General features: G+C 45.0%; 1 protein-coding gene across 2 annotated transcripts in view; it reads right to left on the reverse strand.

The window, feature by feature from the left end:
- Positions 1–16,876, reverse strand: part of PTPRJ (protein tyrosine phosphatase receptor type J) — a 192,263-nt gene that overhangs the window by 35,745 nt on the left and 139,642 nt on the right. The window contains exons 4-9 of one of the 2 annotated variants that reach the window (XM_055281534.2): positions 14,069–14,332; positions 11,489–11,737; positions 10,193–10,411; positions 7,323–7,586; positions 4,653–4,910; positions 1,298–3,878 (exon numbers count right to left, since the gene is read on the reverse strand). In XM_055281534.2, the coding sequence (XP_055137509.1) occupies positions 3,874–3,878; positions 4,653–4,910; positions 7,323–7,586; positions 10,193–10,411; positions 11,489–11,737; positions 14,069–14,332 (1,259 nt within the window). In that variant the 3' untranslated portion in view covers positions 1,298–3,873. Of the gene's footprint in view, positions 1–1,297; positions 3,879–4,652; positions 4,911–7,322; positions 7,587–10,192; positions 10,412–11,488; positions 11,738–14,068; positions 14,333–16,876 lie in introns of those variants that run through there. The other variant, XM_055281533.2, reaches the window with a different exon arrangement.

Below are 16,876 nucleotides of genomic sequence, written 5' to 3' on the forward strand. Positions count from 1 at the left end.
GGATCACGCCTGTAATCCCAGCACTTTGGGCGGCCGAGGCAGGCGGATCACCTGAAGTCAGGAGTTTGAGACCAGCCTGACCAGCATGGAGAAACCCCGCCTCTACCAAAAAAAGTACAAAATTAGCCGGGTGTGGTGGTGCATGCCTGTAGTCCCAGCTACTTGGGAGGCTGAGGCAGGAGAATCACTTGAACCCAGGAGGCAGAGGTTGCAGTGAGCCAAGATCGCGCCATCGCACTCCAGCCTGGGCAACAAGAGCGAAACTCCATCTCAAAAAAAGAAAGAAAAAAAAAAGCCCTTCAAGGGGTCATCTGAAGTGGAAATCACATTCGGTTTTTTTATATGGGTGCTGGTAACGGGATGTGTTCAGTTTGTAAAAGCTCATGAAGCTATGCGCTGAGGATACGTCCCTTTTCGGTATGTATATTATATCTCAATAAAGAGGTTTTTTTGTTTTGTTGTGTTTTTCAAATCAGTCACTCAGAAGGAAGCATCTTCCCGTGACACAGCCTTACATACCAAGAGGAAAACTGAAATGGAGAGCTGACCTTTGCTGAGTTTCAGCATTTGAGGACGGATGAGGAGGGGAGGAAGACAGGCACACCCTGAACCCTCACAGCAGAGTCACAAGTGGAGTCTCCCTCCGATCATCTCCCGCGGCCCACTCAGCCACTCGCACCAGGGATGCCTACATCGAGGCCTGGAAGTAACCACGGAGGCTGGGCCTATTTTCTACCGCGGCTTTCAACCCTGTCTCTCTTTACCTGGCAACAAACGTCACCTCCAGGGAGAGGAAAGGGGCAGGTAGGGGACAAAAAAGGGAAATGCTTTCACTGCAAACACCTTGTCCAAAGAAAAAAAAAATTGTGCCATGTTTACGTACTATCTACTCCAAAATTAATTTTTTAATTTTAAGTGGGTTCTCCTTATAGAGAAGCCACTGGGAGGAGACTTTGTTTCCTACCAGCAGATTCCTGATGTCAAAAGGATTCCACAGACAAAAGACCATGAAAGGCAGCCTTTGCCTATAAACATAAAAACCTAGAAACAACCTAAATATTCAATAACATGGGGAGGGCTGTGGGCACTGTGATCTGGCTGCACGATGAAATATTCTTTAGCCACTAAAAACGTGAAGGCCATGTTAACTATAGGGGAAAGTTGTGGTATAGACTGAGTAAAAAAAAGTTCAAATACAAAATAAAAGTATTTGTATAATAATTACAGTAATACAAGCAAAATGTATGACTGGACACAGAGAGAAAAGGAATTCAGTTGGGTTAGAAAAGTAGAGATATTTGTTTCTTTCATTTTTATTGTGGTAAAACATACATAATACTCATCATCTTAACCATTTGTCAGTGTACAATTCAGTGTCATCAATATTCACAATGTTGTGTAACCATCACCACTACCTGTACCCAAAACACTGTCATCACCCCCAGCATAAACTGTAGCCATTAAACAATAATGCCCACTCCCTCCTCTGAACAGCCCCTGGTAACCTCCATTCTAATTTCTGTAGAATATTAAGTTGCCGAATCTAGGTACTCATGTAAGTGGAATCATCCAGTATTTGTCCTTCTGTGTCTGGCTTATTTCACTTAGCACAATGTCCTCAAGATCCATCCATGTTGTACCATAAATCAGAATTTCTTTCTTATGGCTGAATAGTATTTTGTTGTATGGATGAACCACATTTTATCTATCCATTCATTTGTTGATGGGATCTTGGGTCCACCTTTGGCTACTGTGAACAATGCTACTACTATGAACACTGATGTGCAAATAACTGTCCGGCCCTGTTTTCCATTCTTTTGGAGACATACATAGGACTGGAATTACTGGATCATATGGTATTCGTTTCCTTTTTTCGAAATTGCTTTTAATGCTGTTAAGCTGACTTTTTCCAATAACAATAAAGGTTATTTGATAATAGAAAGGTAACCCCCCTAAGAGTTGAGATCTTATAGCAAGCCTTCTTGACTTTCATTCAATGGGACCATTGAATGAAACGGATCCTTTGAGACAATGGAATTCCAGGCGGGTGTTAAAATTACCCTGTAGAAATACTGATATTAAGAGGAAAGAATATTCATAATAAACTATAGTAAAAGAGATGCCTTCTCCTCACTAATACTAAACTTTACTGCTGTACCACATCAAAGTGTCAATCTACATGGTGGTTAAGCCGACACAGGTCAGTTTGCCACCTTGTCACTCTGGGCCAGTTACTTAAGTTCGCAGAGCCCCCATTTCTTACTCTGTAGGACAGAAATGCTAATAACACCTGCTCCATGAAGTTGTGTTAAAAATGTAAAATACAGTATGAGAGCACTCAGCACTTTGCAGACCCCCAGCATATTATATTATTGTTACAGTAAGTTCTGGGCAATAGCAAGTAGCACAATATCATGCATCTCCCTCAGTGGTGATCCTCTTACCATTATCCACATCCTTAAAGTACAGAAGAAACATGTTGACGTTAAGACTTCATGTCAACAGTCTGAAATGCAGATTTGCAAAGGGAATACTGCATTTCATCTGAGGGATGCATTTTAGTAGATCCCTTATTTCAGAAGCAGATCCTCTGAGTGACTATCGGTGCTTAACCCAACCAGCACAGTTGAAGAAGCTTCTTCAAGGAGAATCTCAAAAGCCTAACACATTTCATGTGTGTTTCAAGGAATCTGTCCCATTTCTTGATATATATATATATATATATATATATTTTTTTTTTTTTTAATATACTTTAAGTTCTAGGGTACATGTGCACAATGTGCAGCTTTGTCACATATGTATACATGTGCCATGTTGGTGTGCTGCACCCGTTAACTCGTCATTTACATTAGGTATATCTTTATTCTACCCTCTGTATAAAAGATTTCAACTATCTTGAATCTAAGATCAAGGAAGACTGTATGTTTTTCAACCTTTCCAAAAAACAATTATTTCAAAATTTTAAAACAACAATAACGAACATTACTCTGTAGGATTTCCCAGAAGTTTCTCCTGTAGGCCTAGAAACAATTTAATAATTTAAACTGTTTCTATAAAAAAAATTTTTTTTTTGAGACAGGGTCTCCCAGGCTGGTGCTGGTCTGCAACTGTTGGGCCAAGCAGTCCTCCTGCTGCAGCCTCTCAAGTAGCTGGGACTATGGGTGCAGGTCACCGTAGCTGACTATAAAATGATTTCATCAATTTCAATTAGCCTTCTAGAACTAACAAGGTACCACATCACAGTGTTGTTTAGGAAAGACTGTGAACAGTCCACCTGCCCGACACAGCACAGTAGTTAATTTCTACCATCTTAAAAGTTATTAAGGCTCTCAGAGAATTTGTATTTACATAGGTTACATTTATTAATATTTACGATATCAGGGATTTAAAATGAAGAAATTTTTAAAATGTAAGAATCCACAGCATATATTCCATTAGCCCTCAGAGAGACAATGTCATCCCATATTGGATCAAAGTTGGAAAACTTCAAAAGAGAATGAGAATGAAAAAGCCAAATAACATTTTAGTATTGTTATGACAATACTACCTCGGAGACCCCTTGAAAGAACCTAGGGGTCCCTAGAGAGCCCTGGACCACAATTTGAAAACCACTGATCTAGCCCAGAGGTCAGCAAACATTCTCTGTAATGGCCAGAAAATAAATATCTCAGGCTTCACAAGCCACACATTCTCTGTTGCCACTACTCAATTCTAGCACCAAAGTAGCCATAGATAGTACATAAGCAAATGAACATGGCTGTGACTCAATAAAACTTTATTTACAAAAACAGACAGTGAGCCAAATTTGGCATAGGGGCCATTCTTATCTGCCAACTCTGTTTCAGATGATGGAATTCCAGGCAGGTGTTCAAATCATCCTGTAGAAGTATTGTATTAAGAGGAAAGAATATTCATAATTAATTGGCAAGTTGGGGAAAAGGCAGATTACAAAACCACATGTACAGATGGCCTCAATGTTTGTGAAAGAAATAAATATGTATTTGTGGGCTGGGTGCAGTGGCACACACCTGTAATCCCAGCACTTTGGGAGGCTGAGGTGGGCAGATCATTTGAGATCAGATCAAGACCAGCCTGGCCAATATGGCGAAACCCTGTCTCTACTAAAAGTATAAAAATTAGCCAGGCATGGTGGCGCACACCTGTAATTCCAACTACTCAGGAGGCTGAGGCACAAGAATCGCTTCACTTGAACCCAGGAGGTGGAGGTTGCAGTGAGCCAAGATCATGCCACTGCACTCCAGCCTGGGTGACAGGGTAAGACTGTCTCAAAAAAAAAAAAAAAATATATATATATATATATATATGTATGTGTGTATGTGTGAAATATTAAATATATGTATTAAATATATGTATACTCACACATATATTTGTGTATCTATATGTATATGTTTAAAAACTGTAAAACGTCATACATCAAAAGTGATTATCTCTGCTTGATGGTTTCTATGTAAGTTTTTTCTACTTACTTGTCTGTATTTCATATAATAAATAAGCATTAGTGTTATGAAAATTTTTAAAGTTTTTTCTTAGATAATTAAAAGAAAAACAATATTTGGAAACATTATGTTTATTAATTTTACTGATTTCCTTTAAGAAACATGATGATTTAACAGAAAAGCCTATTTGCTTACCAGTTCTATTGCAAATTGTCCGAGATGCCCCTTCAGTCCCATTTGGTCCTTTTGGAACTATTTCAAAGCAATACTTGGTTCCAGGGAACAAGCCACCAATGATAATACTTTGGTTGGTGGTTATTTCTACCCAAGACTTTCCAGCCCCCTCCTGTGTAATAAACATCTGAAATGATTCTGCATCATGGCTGCTCCATGCTAAGCCGATCGCCGTCATGCTGACCACTGTCACTCGGAAGTCGGAAACTGGACCAGGGGCTATGCAAAGAAAGTAAACAACTAAATTAAAAATATATTTCTCCAGGAGACAGGGATGCCCCACCTCAGAAAATATTTACACTGAGATGAAATGTGCACTTAGGACACCTGATCCCTCTCTCTGTCTTCTTTGTATCATCACCTACAACATGAATCCCTCAGAAACTGCTGTTTCTGGCCATGGAGAGAGCACTTGATCACGAGAGTGCAGAAGCTCTGTGCTTACGTTGCACACAGTCATTCACAGGAAATGAGAGGAGGCGTGAGCTGCTGTGGCCAAGAGCTCAGGCTCTGGAGGAGAACCTTGGCCACACTGGCCGCTTTATCTTGAATTTATTACTAGCCTCCCAGAGCCTCTGTTCAGGGAGGGACAGCAGAAAACCAGTCTTGACCCCCAAAATCCATTCCCCCATTTTCCCTTCATCATACCCACCCAGATTTTTAGCCCTGTGTGTGCATGGCTGTTGGAAACAAAGACCACATTTCCCAGCTCCCATGGAGCTAGATGTTGCATGTGACTAAGTTTTGGTCAACAAAGCATGAGCAGAGGTCCTGGGTGACTTCTAGGAAGTGTCCTTTAAGGGTGGGGCACGACCTTCTGCCCTTCCTCCTTCTTATACCTGTACTGTGGGTGACTGGAGCCCACGCTGCCTGGCTCCAGAACCAACACCTCAGCGGTGGCTGCAGCTTCCTGATCCCAGGATCACAGCTCAGAACATACACCCCTGGATCCCGCAACTACAGCAGAGACTTCCTGATTCCTCCCTCTGCTGTCTGTGACCAAGGTGGTGACTCTCCAGGGGGTCAGTTCTGCAGACTTAGTCCAGGAGTCATTTCTTGGGGCCAGGCCTAAAGCCTGCTCCCCAACTGTTATGAGCTGACTTGTGCTCCCTCACCCCCAAATGTGTATGTTTATGTCCTAACCCCCAAGACCTCAGAATGTGGCTGTCTTTGGAGACAGGGTCTTTAAGGAGGTAATTAAGTTAACGTGAGGTCATGAAGGTAGGCCCTAATCCAGCAAGACTGGTGTCCTTATAAAGGGAGATGAGGACATAGGCACACGCAGACTAAGGACAACCACGTGAGGGAGAAGACAGTCATCTTATAAGCCAAGAGGGAGGCCTCAGAAGAAACCACACCTGCCGCTGCCTTAATCTTTGACCTTCAGCCTCCAGAACTATAAGAAAGTCTATTTCTGTTGTTTAAGCCACGCAGCCTTTGGTACTTGTTCTGGTAGCCCTAGCAAACTAATACACCAGCTCTTCCAGTGATTCTGCAAAACCTCAATTCCCAGGATAAATCCCTTTTGGTAAAAATAGCTCACAGTTTCTGTTTCATACAACTGAGCCTTGGATAACCTCTATCATCCCCATCCTGCCTAGCACTGGGCTTCTGTTACAGGAGAGAGAAGTAAACTCCTGTCTTGTTTAAGCCATGGATACTTGGGTTTTTTTGTTGTTGTTTTTGGTGGTGTTATTCGTGGCTGAACTTAATCCTAACTAATAAATAGTAAAAGAGTAAAAGGTAAAGAATTGCAAGCGTATTTCATTTTCCCAAAGATCCAGTCCAAAATACATCTATAAGAATGCTAAGGCGTGCTTCCTGCGAAGGAATGGACATTCTTGTGGGATAAGCCCTGGCTCCAGAGCCACACACCCCTGGGTTCAAGTCCTGCTCTGCTACTCACTAGCTCTGTGGCTTCGGGCAAACTTTAGCCATGAGGGTGTCGTTTCCTCATCTGTAAAAGGGGACCCCAATACCTACCTTGGCAGCCACTGCAGTGTCTATAAATCTCATGGCACAGTGCAAAATGCAGTGCTGGTGTCACTACTATTGTTTAATAGTATATAATCAATATTATACCACCGTTACTACTAGTGCACCATTACTGTTTTATTTTACATTATTGGACCTTCTTTGAAACCTAAAGCTTTTTATTTGCTGCATAAAATCTTATTTTTAAGGGACATTTAAACAAAAATGAGATACAGCTGTGCCAGTGACTCATTATCATGTCAGCACCCAAGACGCAAGGGGATATGAATACCAGGTCATCCTTGTCTCCCTGTATCAATTCACTCTAGGTCTCCTCCACACTGGAAAGAGAGTTACAAGCGCAGGCTCCAGGCGAGAAACACCAGAGGCTTAATCTCACCTCTGCCACTTTCCAGCTGTGACACCTGTCTAGCACCTCTCTCAGCCTTGGCTTCCTATCTATAAAATAAGGCTACTGCCAACCACGTCACAGGGCTGTTGTGAGCATACAATGTGCCAGTGCAAGGAAAGCATGTCACACGAAGCTTGACATGTGGTCAGCCGACAGTCACCATTATTACATCATGCGTCCTGTGTCTGGGCCTGGCACGTAGCGGGACAGCAGGAAAGGGTGGCGAGAGCCAGGCATGAACTCACGGGTGTGCACTTGGAGGAAGCCCGGCGTGCCCTTGATGTCACCTAGGACAGGATGCACTGTGATGTTGTAGAAGGTGCTGGAGCGGAGTTCCGGGATGACAGCGTGAGGCTCACTGACAGTGAGATTGGTAGAATCTGTCTCCCCCACCACATGTATCTTGTAGGTATAGTTAGATGATGACTCGTTATCACTGACTTTCCAGATCAGGGTCAGGCTTGTGGCACTGATGTTCACAGCGGTGACGTCAAAAACCTGAATAGCATCTGTGAGAACACAAGAGGAGTTCAAAATAACCAGAACGGCCAAGGCAGAGGGAGGGAGAGGTCATCAGGGCGTGCTGTCAAGCCCAGGAAACTCTCCTGGGGAGTGTTCCTTCCTCTTCTGCACCATCAACCATGGCTAGGAAAGCATGAGGGTCCCAGCCAAAGTCAGGCATCATTGGGCAGTGAAGAAACAGCCTGGCCAATGGCACCTGCAGGGTTATTCTTTGTTCCTTTTTGTAAGTTGACTTTAGAGATTTGACCTAAATGACGACTTGGACTCTATGCATGTCTTACCCTAGGGCCAGGGACACCCAGAAAAGCTGTCAAACACACATGATGCATGAGCGAACACTGCGATCTGTGTGATCACCTGAGATCAAGATCACAGAAGTCAGGACAAGGCAGGCCTGGGTTCCAAGGCTCACTCTGCTATGACACCCAGGTGGGCCGCAGGAAAACCACTTGAGCTCAGCTTCCTCATCTATAAAACTGGGAGAGCAATCCTAACCTCAAGAAAAGATAACCCGAGTGCCAGTTATTCGCCACCTGCCCACTCCACCCTCCCGACGTATCCACTGCCCTTCCCTCACCTGCTCTGTGCCCAGGAGGCTGACCTTGTGCAAGGCATCACGGGGGGTCTTGCCACATGGGCTGTGACCAGGTTCCACCATGAGCCAATGGGCAGGCCCCTGAAGGGCCACAGGAGAAAGGAGTCGGTGCCTTCCTCCATCGCCTCCTGCTCTGGGCCTCCTGTCCTGACACAGCTGTGTCCTCCACTGCCCCGGCTCTCAATGGGCTCCAAAAACACCCCGTCCTCCTCTAGCCCTTCAGCCCTAGAGGTGGCTTTCTGCCGTGGGCTAGTCTTGGGTGCCTCAACAATGTCCTCTGATGGTTTCCTTAACCCTGCCCCACCTAACTAGTCACTTGAAAAGTGCAGGGTGCTCTGGGGTGGGTGGAAATGTGTGTTTGTTTATCTCTCTCTCTCTCTCTCTCTCTCTGTGTGTGTGTGTGTGTGTGTGTGTTGCAACAGACTGAATGTTTCTGTCCCCATAAAATTCCTGTGTTGAAATCGTGACCCCTGATGTGATGCTTTTAGGAGGTGGGGCTTTTGGGAGGTAATTAGGTCATGAATTACCTCCCTCCTGAATGGTACGTACTAGTGCCTTTATCAAAGAGGCTGGAGAGAAACCGCTCCCTCACCCCTTCAACCATGTGAAGACCCAGGGAGTCTGCAACCCAGAAGAGGAAGAGGGTGTTCACCCAGAGCCCAGGCATGCTGCACCCCAGTCTCAGACTTTCAGCCTCCAGAACCCTGAGAAATAAATGTTCATTGTTTACGCCATCTAGTGCATGGCCATTTGTTACAGCAGCCCAAACTGACTAAGACTTATCTATACACACACACTCGCCCCTTATAGAGAGGGAAAGGCTACTATGATGATTATCTACCAAGCATGAAGACAGTTCAACGCAAAGCAGGATGTGTGTGAATTCACACCACCAAGAGCCTGAGATGTAATCACTACTACTTTGCTTTTGCTCAAACTGCTTTAAAAAGCAGGGACCCCAGGCCCACACGAATCCACGAGTCCTTTTAGCAAATCAGTCAAAGGGCCCTTCCCCTGGCCGCACCCAGCCCTGGGTGCATGACTTGATGCAGGGCGCACAGACCAGATTTCAGCCCCCTTCACTCTCTCACGCAAGCTTACCGTGTGCAGGACACCCCACCACTGCCAACCGCACCCACATAGGAGCCCCTTCCTCCTCCTCCAACTAACCCACCCTCTGGAATCCAAGCCCTCCTCACCAGAGAGCCTCCCGTCTGCCACTCCTGCCAGGTCACTGCAGGCCTCATGAGGTCAGGCGGCCTGTCCTACGGCCGCATCCTCCCTACCCACTCCCACGTTAGCAAGACAAGTACAAAGGGAAGGAAGGACACAAATGGACCCTCCTTCAACATGGATACCAGGAAAAACTATCATTCCTTACAGACATGGCTTCTCACCAATGTCTTGCCAAAACTTCTAGCCCTGTACGAGTAACACAGCCTGGCCAGTAACTACCTCTAAGTATTCCCAAACGTGTTCCCCCCCACTCTTTTCACCAAAGCCTCCAAATATTGGTGAACTTACAGAGTGAAAGTGCTGATAAATTATAGCGAGGAAGCAGCAATGTGCACGTCAACAAGCATTTCAACAGAAAGACTGGTATGAATTACAAGGTGGGTGAAAAAATGAAACTCACTTTCATAACTTTCTTAACTCAAAGCAAGGGAAAAATAAGCAATGATTATCTGTTTTTAAGAGGAAAGTACGATGCCAGTTTGTCTCATCAGCCACCACGCAGAGCTGTGAAAGATGGTGCGAGGCAGTGCCCGGTGCCCGCACACGGGGCTGCTCCATGTATTTGATTTCACTTAATGAGAGATGTGCACGGCCCATGGAGTTAAGAAGAAACTGAGCAGATCTGCTCTGTCGAAAATCTCCAGAAAGCTCCCTCTGACATCAAAACTAGCTGTTAGGCAAGAAATCACTCAGAATCGGAATCACAGGAGACAGAACTCTGCTAGGAAACTGGCTGCCACCATCTTACAAAGTTCAACCTACTTGTCCTGAACTCTATGGCCTGGGGCTGTCCTTCTGTGCCATTCGCTGCTTGGGAATAAATGGTGGCATTGTATCGGGTGCCAGGCTCTAGCCCGACAAGCAGGACTTCCGTGTCTTGGGACTGCTGGCTGGAGGATGGGTCCACAGGTCCCAGGAGGGACTCATCATGCACAGGGGCGGTGGGGCTCCCTGCCCGGCTTCTCTCTGTGTTGCTGGCATCTGTTTTAAGCACAGGAGACAAAAAGACATCAACCACAAGACGGACACATCCCCCATTTTCCTTCGGAGCCCCCACCCCATCAGATGGCCATCAGACAGTGGCCACAGTTGGTGCTCCATCAATATCTGCTCCCTTCCTCCTCCAGAGAGAGAGGCAGCCCCATAAAAAGGCCTGATAGCTCCATCTCCATTTGTACTGTTATTCCAGTAGCACCACAGATATCTGGTGCTTCGCTTTCAAACTCTGCTTATTTCAGGTCATTCTCCCTTCTTTGGGATGTTATCTTCTCCTGTCCCAGCACGGATTTCCAGGGACAGCTCTGTGAAGCAGACTTTGCTAATCAGACCCCACTCAAGACACGTCTCCTGGACCGGGCAGCTGGCTGATGGGGCAGCTGCAGGGTGTGAAATGGGAGCAGCTGGGCTCCTTAAGTGTGCAGAGGGAGCTGCTCTGAGAATGAAGCTGATGAACAGAAAGAAGCAAGAGGGAGGGATGAGAATTGCCTCTTCTCTTTCTCTAAGGCCTCCCGCTAGCAGGAAAATCCACGAGCCAATAAATTGTTCCTTCTGTCTGAGCCATCCAAAGTCTGGTTTCTGTCACTCGCAAGCAAGGATCCTGACACCCACTCTGTAGCTCTGTTTTCTTAAGTGTAAAATGCAGATTAAGTGCCTGTCCTCCTCATGGAGTTATCCTGGGGATCCTCTGCAAATGCTATGAAACCTGCAAATGACGACGCCAACGTCAACCAGCGGACGTGATAAGCTCTGCTGAAGGCCCAACTTGGGTTGACACAGCTGTTAGACAGAAAGCTAAAGGGGCCTCTACTTTCTGGGTGCCAGACTCTAAAAAGTTTCAATTCCTATTGCTGTTCTCAGCCCCAACGTGTTCCCCTGTAAAATGAGAACACCTTTCCTTCCTTCCTCATGCAGGTGGGGGATCAAACTAAAATGTGGAGGAAAAGCCCTCTATAAATTCTAAATCTCCATACACATGGAAGAGCAACTTATTTTTTAAAACATTTAGTTACTGAAAGTGAGAACCAGTAAAGGAGACGGAAAGTGCCCTTTGTAACTCACCCAAGCCACCTTCTGTGCCCAGGCGGTCTCCCTTTGTCTTATTTGATTGTAGAAGATACGGGTTGATGCTGTATTGAACCCCTGGCTTCAGGCCCGAGATATTGACCTGAAGTCTTGAGTCTTGAGTCAACTCCTCATGGCTTTCAAGAAGCAGCCGGCAGGTGGCAGTGCCATTGCCATTGCCCCAGGAGAGGGTAGCCTTCCTCACACCGGTGAGGGCAACACGGAGATCAGAAACTGGAATTGGCTCTATGTTAAAAATACAACATGCATTAATGGAACAAGATATATGCAGTCACCTTCATTAAGAATGACTGGGGTTATTTTTAAAAGAAGCAGGTTTTAAAAAGTGCTGGGAGCAGGTTTTAAAAGAAAAAAAGAAAGAATGACTGAGGTCACTGATATCCCGATGTGACTCACTAAAAATACTTCCTTTGTATCAGAGCCCAGTGCATTTCCATCATTTCACATCAAGGCTGGGGGAGAAAATAACAACGCGGAAGAGAAGAAAAAACCTTAAAACTGAAATTGTTTAGGACCCACACGGTTCTCCAAGATTAACCCCAATAGTGACCGGACACTCTTCTAAACTGTCCCTTTTAAATGGTAGCATTTAATTATATGTGTCTTAGATATCAGGAATAAAGCCTCAAATAAAGTGACTGTTTTCTAATCTAAAGGTCTCAATTCAAGATAATGCAAACAATATCATTTTAAATTACCAAGACATTTCAAGCAAGCAGCACATTCACTATCCCAGCCCAAGGGGATTTTTCAGAAGACATTCCGTCTCCACTATATCCTGGCCCTTCCTCCCATTGCCTTATTTGGTTGATGGTGACATAAGTCAAACCACTTCACCCGGAATGACATGCACTCCCCTCACTTTTCCAATAAGAACACGAAGACCCAGAGAGGCAGGGCGGCTTGCTCGAGAACACACACTCCTGGTAGCAGTGGGGACGGGAGAACCCAGGGCTGCAGCTTCACATACAGAAATGCACAGGCAGTGCTGCAGACAGGGCTGCAGGGCCTGAGGTAAAGACATTGGCCTAGATGATTCTAAGGCACCGTCCAGCTCCGAAACGGTAAGATGAGTCCTCACAGCACATGTCTCCCGTGCAACGATTTCTAAATCAGGTCAGTCATGTGTCTTTTTGTTTTATTAAGTAACGCAGAACCAATAAATTCCCAGCTTGGTGCCTGTGGATAGCTGTTAGGAACATCACTGCACCACAGTGGTCCAGAGTTAGACTCTGGGTTCCAGCCCCACCACTTGATACTCAGTAAATCTGGGACACAGGAAGAAACTTAACTTCTCCACATTACAGCGTCTGCCGCTGCAGCCCCCAGGGTTACTGTGAGGACAAAATAACATTAAGGACAGAGAGGCGCATGGGCCGTGCTGGATACGCAGCAGCTGACGGACCTGCTCCAATGCAGCCCTGGTAGATAAGGACACTCGGCCCCTCTACCGGTGCTTCCTGCACCTCCGCGTCCCCTTTCCCACGGCCGCCCCCTCGGGGTCACCTTGTCCTCATCACCATTTCCGAGTTCTACGCTCTTTTCTCTCATTCTCGCCTCTTCTATCATCTCTCTGTGCTCTCCTCCCCTCTCTTTCACAACGTAACAGAGCAAACCTTTATGGCAGGTTTTCCCCTAAAGCAGTGCTCCGAGGTTCCAGGAGTTTTGTCAGGGTGCCCGTGACTCCCATTTCTTTGGGTCTTTTCTCTCCAGTTCTTTTTATTTTTACTTATTGGGCTCCTGGGCAAGGTTTTGTTTAAAGAAATAGTTTCCTGACTAAAAATGTCGGAAGCCACTGGTTCCATATTTGCTGCTGCACGCTGGACCTCGTTCGCCTCCAGCCGTGGGCTCCAAGAGCTCAGGCGTCCCACGGCCGACTCCAGCCCCTGAGGTCACACTCCCCAGCCCCCTAGATCGGAAAACTAACAGAGGCCTCTTTTTTCAATCTTTGGTTCTCCTCACCTTAAAAAACAGTTTCTCCACCTGTTTTTTAAAATGTTTGGTTCTTTTCAGCTTAAAAAAAGAGCTAAGTTTCCAGCTATAATAGATGGCTTCGGTATTGACATCTAAGATAAATCAAAATCTAAACTGTCAAATCTGAATTAAAATTTAAATATCATCAAACTCTTATTTCATTTGAAACACACACTCCTCTATAAAATACACCAAACTTCCCCGCCCAACAGAAACTCCTGGGAATATAAACACAGCATCAAGTTCCTAGGAGCTTAAAAGGCTGGTAATCACCATGAAAACACACGTTTTTAAGGAAGTCTGTACTCCTGAGTCTTAACAGAAAAGTAGGTGTTAACCAACAATAACAAAAGATTTTACAAACCACACAGAAGTAGTTAGAACTTCCCAAAACACATAGGGCCTTAATACTGAATGATGTGGCCACCAGAACCCCAGGCTTGAAACAACACAGCATCTTTTCTCCTCTTCCAGTTTATGAAAACCATTCTCTTTCCAACAGGCAACTTGAATGGACAAGGCCCTAGAATACAGCATAATAAGAAATGGTTTGTCATCATCCCTGGGTGCCACTCATCTTACCTGTGATGACTTTTATGACTCTGGGATCTCCCCAAGTCTCATTGCCTATTCCTGGAGTGATGGAGAACACATATGAAGTTGCTGGACGTAAGCCTGTGATGTTACACCACAGTTGATGCACAACAGTAATTGTCTTCTCATTTTCCATCTCATTCTTTACTACACACTTGTACTCGGAAGCAGCTGTGTCATTACTTTTCCAGGTTAAGATCACACTGGTTGGACTGATGGAAACAGCTTTAATGTCAAACACAGGACTGGGCCCTATATTGTTTTCAAAAAAAAAAAAAAAATTGCACTTCAAAAAGAAATGTAAGAGCGAGGTCTGCTCTATATGTCTAGTTTCCAAAAGTGACTTTCCAATCACAGAGTTTTATGTCTCTTTGCCTCCTAGACTTCCCTGCACCAGAATTTATTTAAATCCATATGCATACATGTATGTGTGTATGTCAGTAAAACAGAAGCCTTTGGAAAAGAAGCAAAACTGACAGAAGTTGGCCATGCTGGCTATGACTTAAAAATGGGGTTAAGTCTGTATAGAAGCTGAGACCAAACTTTAGGAGGCCGAGGCAGGCAGATCACCTGAGGTCAGGAGTTCGAGACCAGCCTGGCCAACATGGTGAAACCCCATCTCTACTAAAAAAAAAAAACACACACAAAAATTAGCTGAGTGTGGTGGCAGGTGCCTGTAATCCTAGCTACTCAGGAGGCTGAGGCAGGAGAATCGCTTGAACCCGGGAGGTGGAGGTTGCAGTGAGCCAAGATCGCACCACTCACTCTAGCCTGGGTGACAAGACCAAGACTCCATCTCAAAATAAAAAAGAGAGATCAAAGATGCAAAATGAGTCCATCTCCCCATTCTCAGAAAACGCTGCATGATGCAGAAGCACATGATAACTTTTTTGCCAAACCCTGACATCTAGAAGGAAGCTCACATAAAGATAGCAGGGGCAGAGCAGCGTAAAGAGAAAATGACTGGTCTTGGAACCCAGATCTGGGATTAAGGACCTGCTCCATCCATTAGCTGTGTGACCTAGAATTAGTCCCTTCAAACCTCTCGGTCTCAAGTTCTTCTGTTGACACCAAACACGAAGAATTATTATTTAACCACCATGATATGATAAACAAGGGACAAGATTTGGACGTTAGAAATCTGGTTTCAGGGTCCAATTCTGCTAGTCGCTCACCATGCAGTTTTACTCAAAGTCATCTCACCTCTCTGAACCTTAGTTTCATCATCTTAGACGTACAAGATCGTAAACCAGTGGAAGCCATCAGGGTTACTAACTGTAAAACTACCAAATGGATGCATCCTAATTAAGCTGAAGACTGAGGAGTAACAACCAGAAACCGAAGAGCAAAACCCAGGTGATACGGCAGGTCATTCTCAAGGAGCTTGGGACTAATCCCAAAAGAGTAAAGATGGTGTAAGTGTTACCATCTTGCTACGTGCATGGACAGTGTGCCTCACCTGGCTCATGGGATATACAAACATTCATCCAATCAATAAAAAAACTGCAGGAAGCCAGGCACACTGGTTCATGCCTGTAATCCCAGCACTTTGGGAGGCTGAAGCGGGCAGATCAGATCACTTGAGGTCAGGAGTTCGACACCAGCCTGGCCAACACGGTGAAACCCCATCTCTACCAAAAATACCAAAATTAATTGGGCATGGTGGCAGCCACCTGTGATCCCAGCTATTCGGGAGGCTGAGGCAGGAGAATCGCTTGAACCCAGGAGGTGGAGGTTGCAGCAAGCCGAGATCACACCACTGCACTCCAGCCTGGGCAACAGAGCAAGACTCTGTCTCAGAAGAAAAAATAAATAAATAAGGCAGGAGAAGAAACACGAGAAAGGAAAATGGAACAAGCAGGGAAGTATCCTGTGCCCCGCAATTCAATAAACGCTATGCCAGAAGGCCCCTCCAAGCTGGAATTTCCTCTTTACAAAGTGACAAGTTCACAGAGTCCGAGTGGCATATTTGGAAGATCACTGTGCTTCCATTTACAATCGTAACAACGATGGCGACGAGGATGATGAAACATCAGTTACAGTGGTGCAGGTAGCAAGAACAGCAGCACCCCTTTTGAGAGGCCGCCCATGTCCCAGATGCTGTACAAGTATGTTCTCATTTATGCCTCACAACAACAACTTCATGAGAAAGGTATGGCACCGTTACTTTTTTTTTTTTTTTTTTGAGACGAAGTCTTGCTCGTCACCCAGGCTGGAGTGTAGTGGTGTGATCTCGGCTCACTGCAACCTCTGCCTCCCAGGTTCAGGCGATTCTCCTGCCTCAGCCTCCCAAGTAGCTGGGACTACAGGCACACACCACCATGCCCAGCTAATGGCACCATTTTAAAGAAGGAGAAATGTGTTAAGAACTAAATTTTGTTGATTCATACAGGGATTCTGGGAAGGTTTTGGAAAAGCAAGTTCTTAAATTCAGAAAAGAAAGCACAGTTAACAATATTTTTTGGTCAAATGCTTTTTCTGCATCTACTGAAATGATCGTATGGTTTCTGTCCTTCATTCTGTTAATATGGTGTAGCACATTTGTTGTTTTGCACAGGTTGAACCCTTTTTGCATTTCTAGGAAGAATCCCACTTGATCATGGTGAATGATCTCTTTAATATGCTGTTAAATTAGGTTTGCTAGTATTTGGTTAAATATTTTTGCATCTTGGCCTATAGTGTTTTGGGTTGTATCCTTGTCAGGTTTTGGTATCAAGGTAATGCTGGTCTTGTTAAATGAGTTTGGAAGTATTCCCTCCTCCTCAATTTTTGGAAGCATTTGAGAAGAACTGTCAT

This window comes from Symphalangus syndactylus, chromosome 6 (genome assembly GCF_028878055.3).
Source record: "Symphalangus syndactylus isolate Jambi chromosome 6, NHGRI_mSymSyn1-v2.1_pri, whole genome shotgun sequence".
In the NCBI taxonomy this organism is placed as follows: Eukaryota; Metazoa; Chordata; class Mammalia; order Primates; family Hylobatidae; genus Symphalangus; species Symphalangus syndactylus.